The sequence below is a fragment of the Cebus imitator genome, unplaced genomic scaffold (genome assembly GCF_001604975.1).
Source record: "Cebus imitator isolate Cc_AM_T3 unplaced genomic scaffold, Cebus_imitator-1.0 Scaffold10, whole genome shotgun sequence".
Taxonomy (NCBI): domain Eukaryota; kingdom Metazoa; phylum Chordata; class Mammalia; order Primates; family Cebidae; genus Cebus; species Cebus imitator.
The window spans coordinates 4,744,815-4,765,797 of record NW_016107325.1 but is presented as its reverse complement, the minus strand read 5'-3'; the positions used below and the strand labels follow the sequence as shown (position 1 = coordinate 4,765,797).

Here is a 20,983-nt window from a genome sequence, read left to right as displayed (position 1 = left end):
AGCTACACTAAAAGGTGGGCATTTGCAGAAGATAAATAAATGATGATAAATATCTTTGTCATTTAACAAACTGAAGTGTCTACTTTGTTTCTTGCAAAAACTGTGAGGAAGATATTGTTGTCTTTTTGCTTGGATTTAGGTAAAGGCGGCTAACAGGTAGTAGAATTGTCTTTTGGACACAGTAGTTCTTCTTGAAAGCCCATTCCTTGTCTGCTACTTAATGCTATAAATGGCAGAGGGTAGAATGAGTTAGAGTGGATCTCAAAGGCTGTCCTGCTTTACCTTGAAGAGGAAAAGGAAGAGTCAGGTGCCTCTGGTGTGGGGAAGACAGAGCAGTCAACCACTGAAGTTTCAACAGAAGTTGTCCCATCTGAGGAAAGTAATTCTTGTTTGCTTTAGTCATTCTAAAATACACTGTGGTACCATCTTGGGTTTTAGTAAGTAAATGCTCACCCGAGATAACAGTGAATCATTTTCAAACCTTCTTAGCTCAAGAGGCTATAATTTTTATATATCTCACAGCAAAACTTATTTTATAGCAGAGAAAGTTGTAGGAGGTACTGAGGTTAATGCTTATCTTTTTCAAGTTCCTGTAACCACATTCTGGTTCATTATTTGTAACAATAATTTTCAGTAAAGTTGGGAGCATGTGTCCTCATAATTTCTGGCTCTGAATCATGTAGAAGTGAGCCACAGTGACTTGAGGGGAATATATCATCATCCTCAGATGAGCTAGACTGGAGAGGAGGCCGAGAACTACTGATTGACAGTGAACCCAGGTCAATGGATACTTGCTGAGCTCTCGCATGCTGCATTTCAATAGAACACATATGGGGAGTACATGCTAAATCTTGGCCATCATTATATCTTCAGTAGAGGAGTTTATAATGTAACGACACTGAGCTTGCCTAATTTAGGCATTAATACCATCCTTAGAAAATGTAGCAAGAGGCCTTGGAAAATAGATGAGAGTAGGGAAAACTCAGAGGGGGTAGACCATGAGCTGTGATTTCAACAGAGTAAACGGAGGGATGAGTGTGGTTTGGCTGATGGAAAAACAGAGGCTGTTTCCTGGCAAAGCTCGGAGCCAGAGAAGAGTGAGTTCATGGGCAGCCAAGACACAAATAGTAGCTGGAAGAGAGGTAAAGGGATAAGGGAGTTAGAAAGTGGAGAGCTTTACAAGTGCTGTTCAGAAATTTGCATTTGATGTGGGAGTTTTAGGAAGTAGAGTAATACAGCCAAAGAGGCCAGAAAAAAATTATTTTGGAACCAGGGTACACAACAATTTGGAGTAAATAAGGACTAGTCAGAGGGAAAAGCAGAAGAGTTCCAGCAGTTCTAGCTTGAGAAAACTAGCAGATAAAAGATATGGAGAAAGAGAAGAGAGTCAGTGTGACTCACAGATAAGCTGCTAATTTAAAAATGGTGGCCTGGCGCGGTGGCTCAAGCCTGTAATCCCAGCCCTTTGGGAGGCCGAGGCGGGTGGATCACAAGGTCAGGAGATCGAGACCATCCTGGTCAACATGGTGAAACCCCGTCTCTACTAAAAATACAAAAAATCAGCTGGGCATGGTGGTGCATGCCTGTAGTCCCAGCTACTGAGGAGGCTGAGGCAGGAGAATTGCCTGAACCCAGGAGGCGGAGGTTGCGGTGAGCCGAGATCGTGCCATTGCACTCCAGCCTGGGTAACAAGAGCGAAACTCCGTCTAAAAAAAAAAAAAAAAAAAAAGGTGTATTTTCACTGTGAAGTGTAGAAATCAGCTGCATCCTATCTGTTTCACCACTTAGATTTGCAGCATTTCTTAATGGGTTTACTGTAACCTTTGTACTATCCAGACTGTAGTCTCATATTTCAACTTTTTAAATGTTTTTTTCCCATTTTCCTTTTCAGGAGAGATTCATGAGGAAAAGGTAAAATGGGCAGATAAAGTAGCCATTTAAAAGAAAACTTAACACCAGCTATGTAGTCACTTCCTAGGTGCTGTAGCACAAAGAATCTCAATTTACCTTGATTGTCTGGAATCCTCTGAATCAACCTCACAAGGCTTTGAGTACAGTCAGATCCACTAAAAATACTTGAATTGTGGACATTTCCAAAGATACAATAAGGTAGAAAGAAAAACTTCAGCAATTATCAGCACTTTGTTCATTCTTATTTACTGATATAACCTTTTAAATGTTAAATGGTAGAATGAAACAAATGTTAGGATTTCAAACTACAAGAGTTTATATACCTAGGAGTACACATAGGACTAAAATAAATTTTTTAAAAGAGTTTATACACCTACTTAAAAAAATGTGTTAGTCACTAAAAACTTAAAGTATGTTTTTCTTTAAAATAAAGGGGCAGATGGGCATAGAAAGAGGGGAAAACAGCTCCTATAGTGATTTGCAATGTTTTTTGGACTGATACATTTAATAATGTTCATAGCAAATAGCTAAGACTTCTTTTAAAAGAGCCCCCCCAAAATAGAATATATTTTCAAATCAGTCAAGAAATTGTGAATTACAGAGCTTGACATGATATTCTTTAATATTGAAGAAGTTTGGCTAATAAATTAGAATGTAAAATTTATCACTGAATTAACAAATATTTCAGTCATAAGCCTGTTTTAACTTTATACAATAACATCTGTTTGAATAGGACTTGCATACATTTTTAATACATTGCCTATTCATTCATTCAAACATTCATGAACCAGTATTTGAACACTTAATATGTGCCAAGCCCTGTGTTAGGGGGTTGGGTATATCAGTAGTTTGGTATGTTAATAATTCTTATAAGATGACTTTCAAAATGAGATAAATTATGATTTTCTCTTATACCAAGGGGAACATAGCAGATAAATGAAATTAATAGATAATCCCCAAGTCTCAGGTTAATCAACCTGTAGTCAATAAATAAATTGGCCAGTTTGTTTCAGTTTTTCACGTTGGTTTTATCATCACACCAGCAGTTAAATGACTAAAAGGAATGCTGCATATGGAAGAGGAGGGAATGCAAGGAACTGGTCGGTTCCTGAACAAATATGAATTATCAGGTACTAATAGTCGTTGTTCCAAATGTGAATCATTTACATCTCTTCTTATAACTAGGTCATCTTAACTGTTAAGTTATTGCTTTTGATTCGCTTTGTAATTTCATATCAATTTTAAGGACTGTGATAATCATTTCAGATATATGTCTTTTTATCTGATTTACCTGATCTATGTAAAAATTACTTTTCCAATCTGAAGCCTCAGGAAGACTGGGAACTGGCACTCCAGTACTGTAAAAGGGTGGAAATTGGTGAGGCTCGTCGGTTGGAATTGATGCCGTGTGCCAGAACAGTACCTATGACTGATCTTTTCAGTGTCTGTGTGTCTGTGTATATGCATGCATTTGACTAAAACTTGCCAAAGAAGTAACAGTTCAAGATTCATGTTTGCAACTGACAGCTTAAAGCAGTAACAGCAAGAAGTATACACGGCGAAGTCTGATAAGTATCTGTAGATTTAGGTTCATCTCCCATTCATCTTTCTTATTGTATAAATGCACTGTACGTGTAAAAACACTTTAAGTATAACAACATGATTGTGGAGAGAGAGCTGAGGAGGGAAGCAGACAGCTCAGCTTGTTCCTTTGTGATGGATGTCTTTGTGAGATTAGGGTAAAGTTTCTCATTCTGATGCGTGCAGACTGTGCCCACCACTTGTAAGACACACTGTCAGATCTCCTTGGAAAAACTGAGCCTATGAGTCATTTACTGGTAAAAACTTAGTAGCTCTGTGTTCTTAGGAAGGTTAAAAGTGAGTGTTTGACAAATGTATTTCTAAAGCCAAGGTTATGAATAAAAAGGACATGGATATGCATTTTCATGCTGTGTGTTCATGTACTTGTATGCCATACTTTAGAGATTCTAAGACTCACCTTTCTTACATTTCAACATCTCTGCAGTTGAAATGCAGGTTGTAAGTTATGGTGTCTTTTAATTACTGTTGTCCACTTTTTTCAAATGTTTACGTCTCAGTAATTTTCAGGCAGCTCACAATCAGTGGCCTCTTAGATCGCATGACATCCAGTTTGTATCTGAGTATTTATAGGACACTGATTGCAGAGAGATGAGTGTGATGCTACTCTTTTACCCAAAAAATAAAGTGAGAAGGTTTATTCTGACAATTAATGATTGAAGTCAAGAGAAACTATTTGGTTATCAAATTTTATTTCCTGAATAAGTAAGTCACATACAGTTGCAAAATGCAACATTTATTTAGTATGTCTTTATGATCTTAAGTAACCTAAAGATTAGGATGCAAATTCACTATGTAGTTTATAAGGCGTATTCTGTATTAGTTGATCACTATATTTTTTACATTCAACTCTTTCTAACTCAGATATTCATGGTTTTGAAAGAAGGTGAAAAATATTTGGGGTGTGTGTGTGTGTGTGTGTGTGTGTGCGTGCACGCGGGCACGCAGGAAAACTTTTACCTCTGTGTGTGTGTGTGTATAGACAAGAAAACTTTTACCTCATCCATTCATGCCTGCAACAAACAAACTATGTGCAAGACATTAGGTTAAGTTAAATCATTAGAGATTTATAGACTGTTTAAACAATCTTATAACATTCTTAAAGCTCAAGAAAAGATGACTTAGCTCTCAGTTTTATGAGTTGACTAGTACAGAATACAGAGAAAAAGCACTATACAATGTATAGAAGACGCAGATTCTAGTCCTGTGGTAGAACTGTGATGGATGGTTTTAGATTTCAAGGCTGTTTAACAAAGTTTTCTAGTAGATATCACTAAATATGAATAGATGAAATGAATTTATTGCTGGTTAAGTTGTCCAAGGAGAGACAGTAGCATTCATTCAATTACTGAAAGATTTATTGAATGATTATTGTATATCAATTACAAGGACTGGCCATAATAATTTTTTCCACCTCTGAAATTCTATATTTCTAAGGCTTCATGTCCTATGGCAAATTACCTGACCTACCTGAGGGTATCTATCTATTCAAAAACAGATGCGGTTGAGGGAGAGAATACCTGTCCTGCCTCCTTCCCCCAGACTTTAATGAGATAATGCATTATAAAGCATTTTATAAATTGTAACATTTTTATAAATTCATTACGTCTATAGGTGTGAAAAATGTAAATAGCTCTGAAAAATGGAAATGTCTTCAGAAGTTATCTACTTCTTTCTTCTGGCACTTTCTCCAGTTTTAAAAGAGTCTAACCAGATTTTAACACTTAATAATAATGCCTTGTTTGAAACATTTTATTTGCCACTAAATCAAACATTAGATTGGGAGATGAAGGAAGGGTGGTTCTGGGTGTATCTAATATGTTGTCAGCGTTCTGGGAGTGTTCTTTTCAGTTTGGAATTAGGAATCACTGATGTCACCATCAGTCACATTGTCATGGCAGCATTGGAATTTCCTCATTTGCCTTGTCTTCGCTTGGTGAGTATCAGTTTGCCACAGGTCTGTCATCAGTTCACCCGATGTGTTAAGTGTACTCGATAACCCAAAACTAGTCATTCTTAAAGACACTCGGGGGGGGGGAATTTTTATTAGCTCCTTGGAATATCCTATTTCAGTACCCTTAACTGTATATCCTGATGTTGGAAAGTTTGCCTTCATACATATTCAACTAAATAGAAATTCACTTGTAATTCTATATCTTCTTGTTTGAACCTTTATAATTCAGTGGAGAATGAAAGGCTTTTCAGCATTGTCATTTACATAAAGGACGTCATTAATTATTCTAGCATCCTCCTCTTCAAGTGAAATAGACCTAATTTAATGGTAATTTTAGCAACTGAAGAGAAAGGAAATGTACTGTTTCTTTCCTTCAGTGTTTTGAATGCTTTAAAACCTTACTTGTGCTATCTATCCTAGGTTTTGGATAGACATTGGTTATGCACCCTCTCCCTATAGATAATTAGGAATTTCTTATTAAATAACCTTTTGCCATTCTTAGCTTATCCGAAGGTTTTGTTTTTCCCCGGTACAATTTGCTATTAAAGTTAGATTTTTACTCATGTCAATGACATGATCATTCCAGGTTTGAATTAATTTTGTTTCCCATGATTTAAAGATTTTGGCTCCAGTTTTCCACACTTTTTTTTCCCTAAGTACTTTCTGTCTCTTTCCAGGTCCTATAGCAAGAGGTGGATGTGATTAGAAATTTTCCCAGCACACCTGTTCCTTCTGTCCTTACCTTAGCTCTTGTCTTTTACCCACAGTTTGCTCACATACATAATTATGTTACTTCCATCCCTTCCGAGTCAGAGAGACCCAAGATCCGCTCTACTACTGTAATTTCAGAGATTACCTAGTAATATCTTTGTCTTAATTTATGAGTTTTACTATAATTCATGGAAAATTCATTTAATTATCTTGAAATATTCTGAAAATAAGCACTTATATTTTTATAGGCTTACAATAGGCATGGAGAATAACAGCTCCAGTACTAGATTTTCACAATCAGAATACAGAAAATTGAGACATCGCCCAGTCAATTTAGGAAAACAGCAATTCACAATATATGAAAAATGGACCTTCTATTTGTCTTGGTATCCCAAGTAGTTTACTTATTTTGCTATGGAATTTGATATATAGCTACAAATTCACTGTTGTTTAAACCAAAACACAATCGTGAATTTTTAATTTAAATAGCCTTTTATTCAGATGTTGGATTTTTGAAAAAGGATATAAATCCATGTACCTGTTTTTATAGATTGTTTTTTTCAAGATAGGGTCTTGCTCTGTTGCCCAGGCTGGAGTGCAGTGGTGAGATCTCAGCTCACTGCAGCCTCAACCTCCCAGGTTAGTTGGGCTAGCTAACTAAACCATTTTTTTTCATAGAAAAACATGGGACAGAAACTTACAGAGAACCTTATGCCAAAAATTGCAGTCAGCTTTGAATTTTTATTATCTATTATGCAAGAGTAGAGCAATAACTAATTTATGAGCAGATTAGATCCAAAAATATTTGTAAGTTATTTGTTTCAAATTTGCAGGATGTTTCTCCATAAAGAGAAATGCCATACATGGCGATTAGGATTTTAGTTGACCTAAAATAAGCGTCTATGAATTTCATAACATAGCTAATCTCTAATATGGTCTCTCACCCTTTTTTGAGGGAAAATAAAACTTAGTTCCAGTTTCAGGATTCTGGAAATTAGTTTCACCTAACCACCATCTCAGCTATATCCCAGAAGATAAATTTACAATATCCTACAATATCCCAGAGCATAAATTTCTCTGCTTCTCTCCCAACTCTGTCCCGCCAGTGATTCCAGAAAATAAAACTGGTTTAAAGAGAGGAGTTACACCTTAGCAACCATTAGTGAAGTGAGAGTTAGGTGCTAGGTTGCGGCTGAATATATACCTGTGCTATTCACGAGATATTTGAATATTGGAAAGTTTGCATTTATATTCGGCAGAATGGAAATTTAATGTAAATTCATATGCTTTTATAAATGAGCAGATGGAGACTTCTAGAGGGATAAGTGCCTTGCCGAATGTCACACAGATGGTAAATGGTGAAGCCAAGATTCAGGGTCAGGTGCTCTGATGCCCAAGCTTTGGCTCTTTAATACCATGTACGTTTTTCCCTATGGGGATTGGACTTGATCTATAGTTAATAGTAATAATAACCATTAGTAATAATATTGGAGACAGGGGACTTTGGAGTTAAAGAGATTCAAGATCAAACCCCAACTCTACTACGTATTGGATCTGTGACCTTGGGCAAATTACTCAGTTTTCTCTTTGGTAAAATGGGATAGTCATTCTTCTGTTTGTGTGTGTGTGTAATGTGCTTAGAAAGTGCCTGGAATAGAGTAGTTACTCAATAAATGACAGCTATTATTATTTAATACTACATGCAAAGAAGCAACAGTGGGACAAAACTCATTTATTCTGTTTTGTTAACCAGGACAGAATAATCAGACTATGGCTTCTGTTGGGACTCATCAGAATACGGCTATGTTTATATTGTTCTCTATACCTTCTAGGATTATAGCTATAGTTTTATTTTATTACAGTGCTTTCAGTTTTATACACATGTACTTTTATACATGCCTAGGGAGCCTTTAAGTCTGGAATAAGAATTGCAGATTTTTTTAAAAAGCAAAACAGTAAATAATAGAAAATGTTGCTGCTACTTTAGAAATAGGGTACTTTATCAGCCCTGTTTTGTACGAGGAAAGAACAGAAATTTAAAGAATCTGCTGACCCCATATTTTTTCTTCTTCTTTTTTTTCCTTCTGTTTTGCTGGGAACCAGAGGCTTTGTGAGCTTTTATACATAGACTGTCAAATGTAAATCGTTTTTTTGGTGTGAACTGCTTATACTAAACTATACTGTGTGGCTATATGTTATGCGTTCAAGGTTGCAGTCTGATCTAGTGTTGAATGAATTTTTCTTCTTAATTCCTTTCACCTTTCAATTTGACCCAAATAAAAATGGGTGTTTGAAATGGTTCAGCAGCAATAGAGGGTTAGAACCTGCGTGTAGGTCAGTTCTTTTCTTGATAGAGGTGTTCTATTCTTATCTCATTGGACATCTTCTCTGCCCCCATTTTTTTTTCTTCTTTCAAAGCTTAGCGTCACCACCATACTTTCTTTGTAGTAATTTCATTCAAAGCTTACTCTTATGTGGGGCTTGGTAATAGGTGTATTAGGGTGATGGGCCCCCTAGGACTCCTCACCTGCCCCTTTCAGGAAGTCCATCAATTAGCAGTTATTTCAGCAGTGATTATCCCAAGTCTGCATTCTCTCTCATGCAAGCCTTCTATCTGTAGTTCTGTTTTTCTGATCATGTGCACAATATTTCTTTCTGGGTATCCCTCAAACAAAACATTTATGCAGCTGAGCTTCCCACGCCCATGTTATATCCTGTATTGATCTCTCCCTGCTGTGGACTCCCATAGCACACGATTGTCTAGACCACTTGCCTGGCACTTATCACTTAATGCCTTGCATTATTAGTGTATAGCAAGCAATTTGGGTGCTCTATGGTTTATAAGTACTCACCTAAGAATCGAAGCATTATCTATGAGGCTTTTTTTTTTTAAACGCAGCATTACAGAGTTTGAGAGAGCACAAGACTTAGTAAATCTTTTAACCCTAGCTAGGTCTAGATTTTAGCCCTAGTTTGCTATTTGCTTACCAGATTTGTGGATGGATTGGTCACCCAGTCTTAACTTTTTTTCTTTCATCTGTACTTTGAGGCTTATAACCCTTCCAACCTCAAAGGTTGTTGTGAAAGTTAAATGAGAGGAGAAAAGCTTAAAAATGAAAGTCTCATTTTAAAATTGTTGCTTTGGAACAAATGTCTTTCAAATTCAGATTCTCAAATTTCAGGTATCCAAGCTCTTTTAAGTGGCAGAAGGCATTATTACCTATGTGTGTCATCTGCTATACTAGTTTGCAGGCTTCTGCCCGTACTGGTGGCTCCATCCTTATTGTCCTAGTTGGTATACAACTCCTGGCTTATGAGAGTGATCTCTGATACTGCTCACAGTCTTCATATTCATACAAAAATGGCTCTGTGCCAATATATAACTTCTTTAAAGGAAATTGGACAAAAACAGATGAAGAAAAACTTCAGTGCACCTACGCTCTTGAAACCGACCTTTTTCCAGGCATTTTTTAAACCTTTTAAAGTTAAATCTGCAGTATACACAACCTTAGAAAGCATATTCATTCAGCCATTTAACAGTTTTTTAAAAAAGTGACTTCCCTTTGCCTAAATTTGTTTGACGTCAATTCCTATCGTACCCTTGCTCCTGTTTTTTGATGTTCAGCATCAGTTATTTGCACAGTGTAACCATTTAAATCTATACACCACCATGATAAAACCTGGAAAAACAATAACAACGACTGCCATTTATTGAATTTGGCACTTTTGTCCATGTACTGTACTGAAGACACTTCTGTGAGGAGTCTGGCACTCAGAGAGGTTAGCAGACTTGCCCAGAGCACATGTGGGAAGCCGAAATATGGAGCCAGATCTGCTTGACTCTGCTTTAATTCTGTTCCTTGGATTGCAAAGTACAGATTCCGTTAAGCTCTCTGAAGAAGGGTGTTTGAAGTCCACATGTGGAGGGGCTGTTGTAAGTCTTAGGAGCCAAAGCAGCTGTAGGGACAGCAGCCCCCTCCATCATTTCACTGCCAAGTGCTCACCCACTCCTGGCGTGCCCTACTGTCTGCCTGCTGCCAGTCAGCTTCCTGTTTACTCATAGTTTCTGCTTCCTCATAACCTCGGCCTGCATATGGTTTTGGCTTATTGTGGCCTCAACTCTACCCCCTGGCACTCTTGCAGTTTCTGCCCTTTTAGTAACTGGTTCAGCCATTGGAGTTTTCTGAATCAAATCCCCAAGGGTGAGAATTGGATTGGCCCTGCTCATTTTTTCAATCCCAGCCAGGTCATAGGTCACTGGCCTGCCTGTGGATTGGTTGCCCTTAGATCAGATTCCCACAGCTTCTTTACCTACCAGCTGAGTGAGGTGAGGGAGGAAGACAGGACAGCCCAGGCAGCAAAGTCCGTTTCCCTTTAAAGAGGATGAGCATCTCCAGGACAGGTTCCAAAGCCCTGTTCTTACCATGATAACTTGCAGTCTCTCTGGACTGTTTTCTTACTTTCTCTGTCTTAGAACATATTTGTTTCAAAGGTTGAGGAAATTTTTCAGATGAACCTCACCAGGATCTATCTCTGTAATCACTCTTAAAACTAAGCACTTATGAATAATCTATAACTGAGTGTGTATGTTATGCACAGGGTCTCATAGTTATGTTATTTTTCTTACATTCCATTCTTGGGGTTTGAGTGACTTCATTACATTTTATATTTTGTTGAGGGTAGACAATCTATCTTATCTCTCTGTAATGCTTTACTTACTTAAGAACACAGCACCTACTTAAGTTTGGAACTTTTGAACCCTGTTGGACATTGTTTTTTTAAACAAATACGCCTTATATTCTCTCCTTTTATGTCATTCACCATTACAGAACATACATTTTGTTGGCTTTTAGACATCCTTTTCTAGTCTTAGAGTCTTTTTAGTATTCTTTTAGTATTCTTAGTATATTTTAATATTTAGTATTAGAATTCTTTTAGTGTTCTAATGTAAATTTTATTATCACTTAAAAACTTTTATCATTGCAAAACTACTGCAGAGTGTATCCAATCAAATTTTAGCATTCTGGATAGCACAGTGTCCAAAATATCATGACCTTAGATTACAGCCATAGAAAAATTAATCTATGCTGTTCTTTTGTGGTTTACATTGTGGTTTCCTAAGAGACCACTCTTGACAACTGAGGTTGTATATGGAATTTTTTAAATAGATGCAGAGATGCACAGGTCTGAGCTGCTGGGGTGTTGAGCAGTAAGTTCTCAGGGAAAGGCACCTATGACTTGAACATTCTGATGAATCTCTTCTATTTTATACTTGTGCTTGATAACTTTCAGTAAAGGGTCCTAGTGAGAGGAGATTGCAAAAGGGCAGTCAAAACAGTTGTCTTATCCATGGAGTAGCAGAAAATAGTTCCAGCAGATATACTAACTTTCAATGAATGGCCATTATACTGTGTTTAATATTTAATCACTTTAAAGGACAGATTTTTACTGTGAATTTTGTCTGGCAAGTTCTTACTCGTCCATTGTGCACCTAGTATTGTGCCCAGAATAAGTTACTTTGCTTTTTTTTTTTTTTTTTTTTTTAATGAAGAGAATTAGGAATTACATGTGTATTTTATACGGTTATTTATAATAGCTGAGGCTTTCCAGTTATCTGGCTGGAGAATGTTGGAAGAGCCTGAGTGGAAGGGGTTCACTGTTCACTGAGTCACCAGCAGGATATCTAGGATGAATATTTTTCCAATTCTTTGTGGCTAGAAAAGCCTTTGAATGGCCACAGCTTTGCCAGAAGACTTCATTTCCATAGGGGACACTGTTTTCCTTAGGGAAGCCGGAAGTTATATGCCTTCACTTTTTAGACAAGTTAGGATTTTTCATTATCATGGCAGATGAGCCTTTCCAGGAAGGTATTAAGAGATCAGAAACCAAGGAAGAACTCTGTAATGTTTACTGCAGCGATAATATTCTCTAATAGTAACTGTGGAACAGGCCAATTTGAAGGATGGCAAGCCCGTCCCAGTGGCTTATCCAGAGACGGCAGGTTCTGCCAGTCCGGGCTGCCGTGGAGGCCTGCACTGCCCAGGTTCAGGGCTTCATTCGTCCACGGAAAGGTGGTCCAGAGCAGGGGCAGCTTGAGCAGCCTTAGGTCATTTACATCGGGAAACAAAGGAAAGTCCCTCCTCCCTTTGTCTTTTTTTTTTTTTTTTTTTGCCAAGTGTCTGTGTCCTTAGAACACATTTGTGTCGCATCTAATAATTAACATAAGGAAGGATTACACTGTTCCAGTTTTCAGGAAGGAGAAAGGTTTACCAAACCGATGGCCTTAAAGATGATTTTCACTCCTTGATATTGTCATCCTGAAGGAAAGCTGGTAAACTCTGGCTTAGGGATAAAACAAAACTTTACCGATCGTATTTGGTTGAGGGGTTGGGGAGTGGATACCTGTTTTCTCTGCTAAAATTTTAGCGTGTGAATGGGGGGGATGGAGATTTGCAGAGGTTTGACGGGAGGTTCGTGTCTTAGTCAAAGTAGGGGTGACTGTCAGCACCTTTTCTTGGAGAGTGGTGCCGGAGGCCTAGTTTGAAAGGTGAAGAAGAGAGGGAAGACCCAGGTGCCAGAGTGGTCCCCGAGGCGACGCCCTTCAAAAGGTCTTCCAGCTGGGGTGCAAAGCTGCCGCTGCGGCTTAGGAAAGAACTGCGGGGGGAAAAAGAACAGAGGAGGGGGGATGGCTACTCCGAGGAATGTGCGGCATGCGGGGAGCCAGACCCAACCATTGCACCAGAGCGGGGGCGCCGGCGGCACCCTGGGCCGCCCGGCCCCGGCCCCGGCCCCGAGCCCGAGAGGGAGAGCGCGGGATCCGGGCAGGCAGTGGGGCGGTAGGCGCCGCGCCCAGCGGGCGGGCGGGGAGGCGCGGGTGGGCCTGGGCGCGGCGCGAGGCGGTGCGCGGCCGCCTCCCCGCCCCCGGCCGGCGCGCTCTCGGGGCGGTGGTTGAGGCCGCGGTAGGTGGGGACGCGGCGGCGCTGCTCCTCCGCTGCCGCCGGGAGAGTCGGCGACGCCGCCAGCTCTGCGCGCGAACTCCCGTCCATGGCACGCAGGGCGGCGGCCGCCCGAGCTGCTCGAGTCTCGCCCGCCGCCGCGCCGCACTTTTAGGCGAGTGCGGAGGTCGAGGGCGGAGGGGAAGTAAGCGCGGAGCTGCAGCCCCCGCCGGCCGCCGCCGCGCGGCGAGAGGGAGTTCCCAGAGCTGCCGCGGCCCCGGGCCCGGCCGGCCCCCTCCTTTCGCCCTCCCCCTCGCGGCGAGGCTGCCCCGCGCCCGCGCCCGCGCCCGCCGCCCGCAGCGATGATCTTCCCCAGCAGCAGCGGCAACCCCGGGGGCAGCAGCAACTGCAGGACGCCCTATCGCAAGCAGGTGAGGCGGCGGCCAGGATGCCGCGCCGAGGCCGGCGAGCCCCGCGTTACAAAGACGGCCGCGCTCGGGGGCTCCGCGCCTCCTCGGAGGGACCGGCTGGGCGGTGACCTTGTTTCCCAGGAAGGCGGCCCGCGGGGACGGCTTGGCCGGCGACCTGAGCCGGGGAGATGCCCTCGCCCCCGCTGCTTGGGTTGGGCAGGGTGGGAAGTGGAGGAAGGGGTAGGGGCAGGGGCGGAGAGGCGATGAGGGGCAGTGGCGCGCCGGGCTGGGGTCTTCGCCCAGCGCTGCAACAAGTTTGGGTTTTTCCCGAAACCTTTGTGTGTAGCGGAGTACGGTAATAAGTCGTGACGCTGGTGTGCAGTCTTCGCTTGGAACCTCAGAGAACCTGTCTGATTCGCAGGAAACCCGGAAGACATGTGTCTGTGTGTGTGTGTGTGTGTGTGTGTGTGTGTGTGTGTGTTCGTTCGCGCGCGCCCCCCTCATTTAAAGAAAAAAGAAAAAGAAACAGGAACTTCTACTGTCACTTTCTCAAGGTTTTCAATAGCACAGGGAAATCCTGTGACATCCTAGTTGCAGAAGATACTTGGATATGCCTGAGTCATACACATGCTCTTTCCTATTTTCATACCCTTTCATACATTTTTTAACAGATTGAACTCCAAAGCCACTTCAGTGGTTAGATCACAATCCCCTGCCGGTAAAAGGAATGGAGCTGAGAGCTTATAGTTGAGGTCTTTTGTTTTGTTTTTCATCTTTGTTTTTAAAAGAAGGTTACTGAAGCCATGTTGTGATAAATCTCACAGAGCCTTTCAACAGCAGCAATAACAAAACCTAGCTTTAAATTATCTAAAAAATGTGCAGGTCTGTTTAGAAAAGGTTAAACTGATTTAGAGGTCAGTGGCAAGATGCTTGTTGAGAAAACAAAAACAGGATTGCGGATATTTTTTCTCCATAATAAATCTCTTGTCTACATCCTTAGCCACTGAGACAAATCAATTAAGTTATTATCCCAATAAGGATACAAGCGAACTGTATCCTTCCATGCAGACCGTAGCTCTCTTAAGATCACGACCGATGACAGTGATGCCTGGTGGCTTCCCTTTAGGTATTTACAGGATTATTGATTCTGTTTAGTTCTTGTTCTCAGAGTCATTCTGTGTGTGTGTGTGTATGTGTGTGTGTCCCAGCATTATTTGCAAGTATTGTGTCAATGTCAAAAAGAAATCTTTTCTGCCTTCTGGTCTTTAGTTCTTTTCTATGTTAATTTCTCTTTAAAAAGGCAATAAACACACCCCGTGGTCTGTGTGCCCTTGATTTGGAAGTCCATGGAAGTTTTACCTGGGTTAAGAAGTTCTTTAATGAATTAAATAAATAAAATCTGCGTTTCTGACTTGGCTGAAGGATATGCTAAGATAGTCAAGATTCGAAGCTGGCATCTCGAAGTCACTTCATGTGGCTTCATTTTAAAAAAAATGCTCTCGGATCCAGTACAGTTACATCAACTTCATAAATGCAGCCAATTTACAATAAACATTCTCCTCACAACCCCTCCTCCCCACCCACCTCACTCTACCTGAAAAGATGGCTAATTATGTTAGGGCCTTGTGTATTCATTTATTTGTTGTCAAAACCCGGCAGGGTGTTAGCTCTGAAATGGGGAAAAGGCTCTGAGGGCGAGGCCTTTGGCTGTGAGGGGCTGGAGGTTTTGTGTGTGAAGGGGGGTAGCCTGCTGGTCTGGAGCACGCTGATAAGATGCTCTTCTTTTCACTGGGCTCTCCTTAGATTCAAAGACTAAAAGGGCTGACTGAATCAGAAAAACAAACAGACTTTCTTTTTTCTATAGGCAAAGAAAGAAATGAATGTGTAGGCATTATACAAACACAAGACCCCGGGTACCAGTGGTATTTGAGTCAAAGGTTTCTTTTGTTAGTATTTAGCCATTCACTGGGAAAGCACACTTCCAGCGCGGGGACCTGGTTACCATGAGTGACTTTGTGATCTCATCCTGGCTTAGCCTAAATGGGAAGTCTAATTAATGCTTTTTATAAGATTTTGTGATGTTAAACTTCAACCTTTCAATTCATGTTAGTTTGTTCATTTTGATGAAAGAATTGGAAAATGTTAAGTATATGATGCAGTTTGATTTTAGTCTAGAAATACATAGTCAGCTGTTAGAGCCGATCTCAGATAATTTGCCTGAGGAAAAAATGGAATGTAAAGAATACTTTAGTCACCTTTGGAAAAAAACGTAATGGTTTCGAATCACACTTGCATTATACGTACGTAATAGTAGTAGCTAACATTCATTGAGTACTTCACTACTAGCTGGTTGCTGTTCTGAATGTTTTTGGCAGATTAACTCATTTAGTCATCTTGTAAGTCCTATGAGGCAGGCAATATTAGTATCTCCATTTTACAGTTTAGAACACTGAGAGGCATAGATTAAGTAACTTGCCCCAAGTCTGTATAATTCAAAGTGCAGAGCCAGGATTCAAACCCTAACAATCACTCTCTTGAAGCCACCACGCTACGGCTGCCTGCCTACATGCGCACCTCAATAGAAGCTCATGTAAAGCTTATCCTCATCATTATTCATCACCCTTCTAATCTGAGAAGTCCAGTTTAGGGATTCCTCTCACCTTTTTGGGGAGGGAGAACTTGTGAGATAGGAGGTGAAAGATGAAGTAAATGGATGATACAAATGGTGAGTTTGTGATGTTTGGAAGCAGCATTGATGCCAAAATTTGACTGTAGTGAATGATTGTACAACTCTTAAAACTTTGTACATTTCTTAAAACTTTGTACATTTTACACATACAGTCATCTCTCAGCATCCGAGGGAGATTGATTCTAGGATGGCTTAAGTTCCTGATATAAAATTGTGTAGTATTTGCATATAATCTATATACATCCTCTCATACACTTTAATCTCTACGTTACTTATAATACCTGATACAGTGTAGCTGCTATGTTAATACTTGTTATACTGTATTACTTTCAAATTGTTGTATTGTTGTTATTTTTATTGTTTTCCCCCCAAATATTGTTAATCCTCAGTAGGCGGATGCAGAACCTCTTTAGACAGAGGGCCGACTGTGTAGGTGTGAGCCAGTTTCAGTTAAAGCAGAGGTGGTTGGTACTCATCCCTCACCTGCCCCCACGTAGTGTAGCCAGGGCATCAGGGAGCTCTGATCTCTGGCATCATCTGGGATAAACAGGATTTTCCTGCTTCACAGGCCTGTGAGCACATTAGAAGTACACCTGCTCAGCTTAGGTCAAAGTGAGAAGCTTTTGAATGAAGTGATAACCCAGTAGGCAGTGTCTAAATAAAGATGACTGGTTCAAGTCTCAGTGGACAAATCTGTACGTTCTATTACTGTTGACTGTGACTTTGACGTTTGTGGTGTTCATTAAGTAAATCCAATCTGATGATATGAAAAGAGCACACCAAAAGCCAAAATGAAACCATTTATCAAGACTTTCATAGTAGTGAAAATATTTTAGTGTGTTTTGAAACGTAAAAAGTGATTTATACTCAAAGGCTTTTAGATACAGAAAAGTGATATTTTCATTTTATCTTTGTGTTGTTGCTTTAATTCTTTTATTAGCTACTCCTCTTCATGTTTCCTTACTTCCATTTTGGAACTGCTTTCTGGAGGTAGTTAAGTTACAAACCAACCATACTTTGGCTCTGCACATGTGGCATGTAGGAAGGCCATTTTTTTTGGCTAAATAGTATGTTGTCCTAGTGGTTTCCAGTAGGATTTTGGAAGTAGGGGAGTGAATGCAAAATTTTTCCACGTGTGTGTATGTGTGTGTTTATGTCCGTGTGTGTGTTTCTTTCTCTTTACAAATGGTCTTGCCCTCCAGTAGTTGTACTTGTTAAATGTTGCTAACTTTTGATGAGTGAAGTACTTATCTTCCCAGTTTAAGTAGATTTACATAGTTTACTGCTTTCTTCAAGATTAACTGGGTGTAGCTGCACGTGAGGAATTCAACAGTGATTCAGTGTTTGGCCTTGTTTAGAGGATGACATACAAAGCTGTTGATTAATCCTCTTCAGGCAGTTTCTGTTCACAGCAATTTGTGTTTAGTAGATTGGGTTTTGTTAAAGTTTGAAGATTAAACTTGTACATAGAAGATATTTAAATGAACACTGCCTGAAACAGTCTCAATTTCTCGTTTTAAAGAAAGTAAAAGTTTTCGAGCTACAGAGATTGGAGGTTTAGAGGAGAGTAGCAGAAAAGTTAATTGGTACATATAAGTAAGGTCTTGTCCCATTTTTATGTTATCTCTATGTATTTGTGATCAGGTAGTATCTATGAGTCATGATGATGATGTTTTAAATATCTACCCATGCATAGTCATTTGAAAGCTGTACAATTCATCAGTGATTGTCCACTTTTTCTGCTGAGGACTCTGTGTGGCATCTCAGTATATGTTCCATAGTTCACTTCAGGATTTGAACATACTTCTAGTTTTTTGTTTTTCCTTCTTCTTAGAGATTACTGTCAACTGGGCTCACCATGTATTAGTAATACTTTTATTTTTGAGAACTTTCTTGATCAGGAAGGTAAGGGTCTATCTGATCCAGGTTTCTGAGAATATGTAAATTGCTCAGCCAATAAATAAATATTTGAAGGTTGTAGAAACCTCAGTCATATTTAATCTTCACAGCATCCATATAGAGAAGGTCTGGAGTTTTGAGGCAGTGACATTAAGTGGCCTAGTTGGTGAAAGTTAGGTCCCTGGAGTCAAGGGCTGTGTTTGCTACTAGGAAAAAGAAGCGAGACCCGTCAAGAACAGCTGTGGCCTCACTACGCTTCCCTTTACATGGTTTCCCAAAGGCATGTGGCCCACAGGGTGTCCAGATTTCAGATTTGGGAATTGTAGCTCTCGAATGTATTAGTGTTTTTTGTTTGTTTTATAAAGGCTTTCACAGATAACATGCTAGACACCAAGTGAAATTTGAATTTCAGATAAACAGGGAATAATTTTTTAGTATAAGTATGTCCCAGATTTTCATTGTACTGCATTTTTAAATTTGCTAATTCTGGCAGCTCTCTCTCAGGGAAATCCAGTTCACTTTTTAAAACTAGTTATAAAAAAATCATGATTATAAAACATATTATTCTTACTTTTTCCACTTAAAATTTTGCCCCTTAGGGTATTCCTTAAGCCCTGATGACAGTGCACATTTCACATTTCACCTTCTTTAACCATTTGGTCAATGCTTCTGCCTGCACTCTACCTAACTGAAGGACTGTGGCTTCAGTTCTGGCTCTACCATTTGCATGCCTTTTCACTTAACCACCCTAAGTCTGAGTTTCTGCTAAGTAAAAATAATAGTGCCCACTTCACAGGGTGGTTGTTGTTAATCCTTCTAAGGTGCTGTTATTAATGTCCCCACAGAGCAAGCAACAGCGGGTGGTCCTAGGAGACTCTGTGTGGTCTAGGGAGACCTTGACATGGTCTCCTAAGAATGGACTGTGTTTAGAATGAGGGGCAGCCTGAAGAAGGGTAAGAACCTGTCTGGAGGTTGAAAATGAAAATTTCAACCACATTTAAAAAAAAAAAAAGAAAGTACCACCATATTTTTAAACAGTTGATCATGGATTATGCTCTCGATAGTAGAATTTGCTTTCTCTCTGGGGAAGTCTTTCAATCCTTTCTTCTTTATGAGGAAGGTAAAAAGAGCATTGATCATTCTTATCAGTAAAAAATGCTACTTTTTATTTGGCTGGAAAACAGATTTGATTTTTAGTATATGCCTGATTATTTCCTGAATTCTTTCCTTTGTCTTGTTTGTATGTTTGATTTTCAAAGATACTGTCTTTGCATTACTCAGAAAAATCAACTTTTTTTTTTGTCCATGGACATCTGTAGGTGTTTAGTGGGTGTTTGTTTTTAAACTCATATCTGTACAGAATGCTTTGCTTAACACATTCTAAAATCTTGGTAAACTTTAAAATAGTATAGAACACACTGTGTGGAAAGGAATAAAGCGTTTCCTGGAATTAGGATAAGGTGAAAGAATTAAATGGAGCAAATGAAATTCAGGATTAAAATAAAAAATCAATGTAACGGTTGGGATTTAACGCTTACTATAACAACAGCAGCAGCAACAAACTTGGTGTTACTCAGAGTAGTAGGCTAATAAATAGAAAACTGTGTTGGCTCCACTTTATTCATTTAAACATTTGGAATTTTAAAACAGTGTAATGTAAACTAGAGAAGATTATCTTTTGTTTGTCAATTGTATATGCAATACAGTCTCAAAAATGTAAAAACTGAAAGGAAATATGCCAAAATATTAACAAATGGCTTCCTCTGCTATAGAATCAAGTGACTGTTTTTCATGGCCCTTTGCATTTTTTTCAACCATTGAGTCCCTGTTGTCCCCCAAAATGAGCATGTGGTCCTTTGGTTATCAAGAAAAAGACAGTGAAACAAGCAAACAAGCAACCAAAATAAACCAGTTAGAAATCTGTATTTTTTTAATGTCTTAAAATTGTGGTAAAACCCCAAAGAGTACATTTTGAGAATTTCAAACGTGAAGGTGCTGCTTGTTTCTAATGCCTGAGTTTTGAGGTGTGGTCCTTTCCTTTTTTTTGTATATTATTTTTATTTCCTGCAAATTCCTGTACTACCTTTTTAGAAATCACTCATTTCTGACAGATACTTTTTATAGTTAGTAACTTAATATTTTCCTATTTTTATACATATTTAAATAGACCTGTATTTTTAAAAACATTTTTAAGGTACAAATGTATCTACATGAGTTAGGAGGAAATGTAGCTATTTATGTGAAATTTCATATTCTAGATTTCAGGAGAGTAGCTATTCTAAACATTCTAAATATGGAGGCATTGTCACAGTCACCTGTTTTCATTTGACTTACAGCTGTTTTGTGGACAGATAAATTTTCTCCACATTTAATTTGTGTATTAAATGTGACAAACCAAGACTGTCCTACTTATGTTGGAATCCTTTGGGTTTATTTTCTTATGAATACATATGACTGTCTTCATTGCAAACTTCCTTTTTGGCTCTTAGATTCTTTTTTTTTCCTCATATATATGTCTGTATTTTTCTTTTTCTTTCTTTTTTAAATTAAATTAAATTGTATTTTCAGTTCCAGGATACATGTACAAGCTTTTAGCTTTTTGAAAGGGCAGTGCAGTGGGAGATGTGGCTTCTTTATAATGGAAGAGAAAGGATTTCTGTAAGAAGTATAAGGTACAGATAATGTCAGCATTGTAGAAGTAGCTGGTGTATAACCCAGGGGAATTTTCAGTGTGTCTGGGGAGCTTTAGGTGTGTACTGCAGAGGCTGCAAAGCTTGAGAGCAAGAGCAGGAGGAGGGAGTGCTGAAGAGAGGGCAGGGGAAGTAGGGACTAAGAAGAAGGCACTATTACCCTGTTAGTTTCTTACCTTGCTAGC

General features: G+C 39.5%; 1 protein-coding gene across 8 annotated transcripts in view; it reads left to right on the top strand.

Moving 5' to 3' along the window:
* The window catches only part of RBMS1 (RNA binding motif single stranded interacting protein 1), a 213,955-nt gene that overhangs the window by 68,019 nt on the left and 124,953 nt on the right, over nucleotides 1-20,983 (top strand). Inside the window, exon 1 of one of the 8 annotated variants that reach the window (XM_017547712.2) lies at nucleotides 13,415-13,541. The exons of 6 other annotated variants lie outside the window; for them this stretch is intronic. In XM_017547712.2, the coding sequence (XP_017403201.1) occupies nucleotides 13,473-13,541 (69 nt within the window). In that variant the 5' untranslated portion in view covers nucleotides 13,415-13,472. Of the gene's footprint in view, nucleotides 1-13,414; nucleotides 13,542-20,983 lie in introns of those variants that run through there. One more of the 8 variants, XM_017547715.2, reaches the window with a different exon arrangement.